Below are 762 nucleotides of genomic sequence, written 5' to 3'. Positions count from 1 at the left end.
GCTCACCCAAGTGCAGGCCAGTCCAGTTGAGCCCAGCCCAGCCCAGTGCAGCCCAGTGCAGTGCAGCCCAGTGCAGCCCAGTCCAGTTCATCCCAGCCCAGCCCAGTGCAGCCCAGTGCAGCCCAGCCCAGTGCAGCCCAGCCCAGCCCAGCCCAGTCCAGCCCAGCCCAGCCCAGTGCAGCCCAGTGCAGCCCAGCCTGGAGCGTGGGGTGTGGTTCCTCCTGCCCCAGGCCTTCTACATCATCCGGTTCCACTCTTTCTACCCGTGGCACACGGGCGGCGACTACCAGCAGCTGTGCGACCAGCAGGATTTGGCCATGCTGCCCTGGGTGCAGGAGTTCAAGTACGGTCGTGCCCGTGGGGGGGAGGTGGGGGAGGGGACCGGGGCTTCATGAGGCACTGTCCCTCTGCGCTGCAGCAAGTTCGATCTCTACACCAAGAGCTCTGACCTGCCAGATGTGGACAAGCTGCGGCCCTACTACCAGGGGCTCATTGACAAGTACTGCCCCGGTGTCCTCCACTGGTGACTGGCCTGCCCACCCTGCCCACACCCGGCTGGGTGCCCTGGGGTGACAGCCACTGTCAGGCACAGTTACGACCCACCCTGGCCTTTCTAGGGGACCCCACATACCCACCTGCATTCCCTGCCCCGTTGGCCCCTCTCCCCGGTTGCAATAAAGACTTTGAAGCGGCTCGTGAGTCTGACCCTCAAACCCTCATTGAGACCGAGGCGTGTCATGGCAGGGCAGTTACTTGGGGGGG

At 64.8% G+C, this 762-nt stretch overlaps 1 protein-coding gene across 1 annotated transcript in view; it reads left to right on the top strand.

Moving 5' to 3' along the window:
- Positions 1 to 542, top strand: part of MIOX (myo-inositol oxygenase) — a 2,860-nt gene extending 2,318 nt beyond the window's left edge. The window contains exons 9-10 of the mRNA XM_007453883.1: positions 231 to 343; positions 419 to 542. Coding sequence (XP_007453945.1) covers positions 231 to 343; positions 419 to 527 — 222 coding nt within the window. The 3' untranslated portion in view covers positions 528 to 542. The remainder of the gene's footprint in view (positions 1 to 230; positions 344 to 418) is intronic.
- Positions 543 to 762: the final 220 nt, after the last annotated feature.

Source organism: Lipotes vexillifer, unplaced genomic scaffold (assembly GCF_000442215.2).
Source record: "Lipotes vexillifer unplaced genomic scaffold, Lipotes_vexillifer_v1.1 scaffold382, whole genome shotgun sequence".
NCBI classification, from domain to species: Eukaryota; Metazoa; Chordata; class Mammalia; order Artiodactyla; family Lipotidae; genus Lipotes; species Lipotes vexillifer.
Note: the sequence above shows the minus strand (reverse complement) of the source record. Positions and strands in the feature narration are given on the sequence as shown.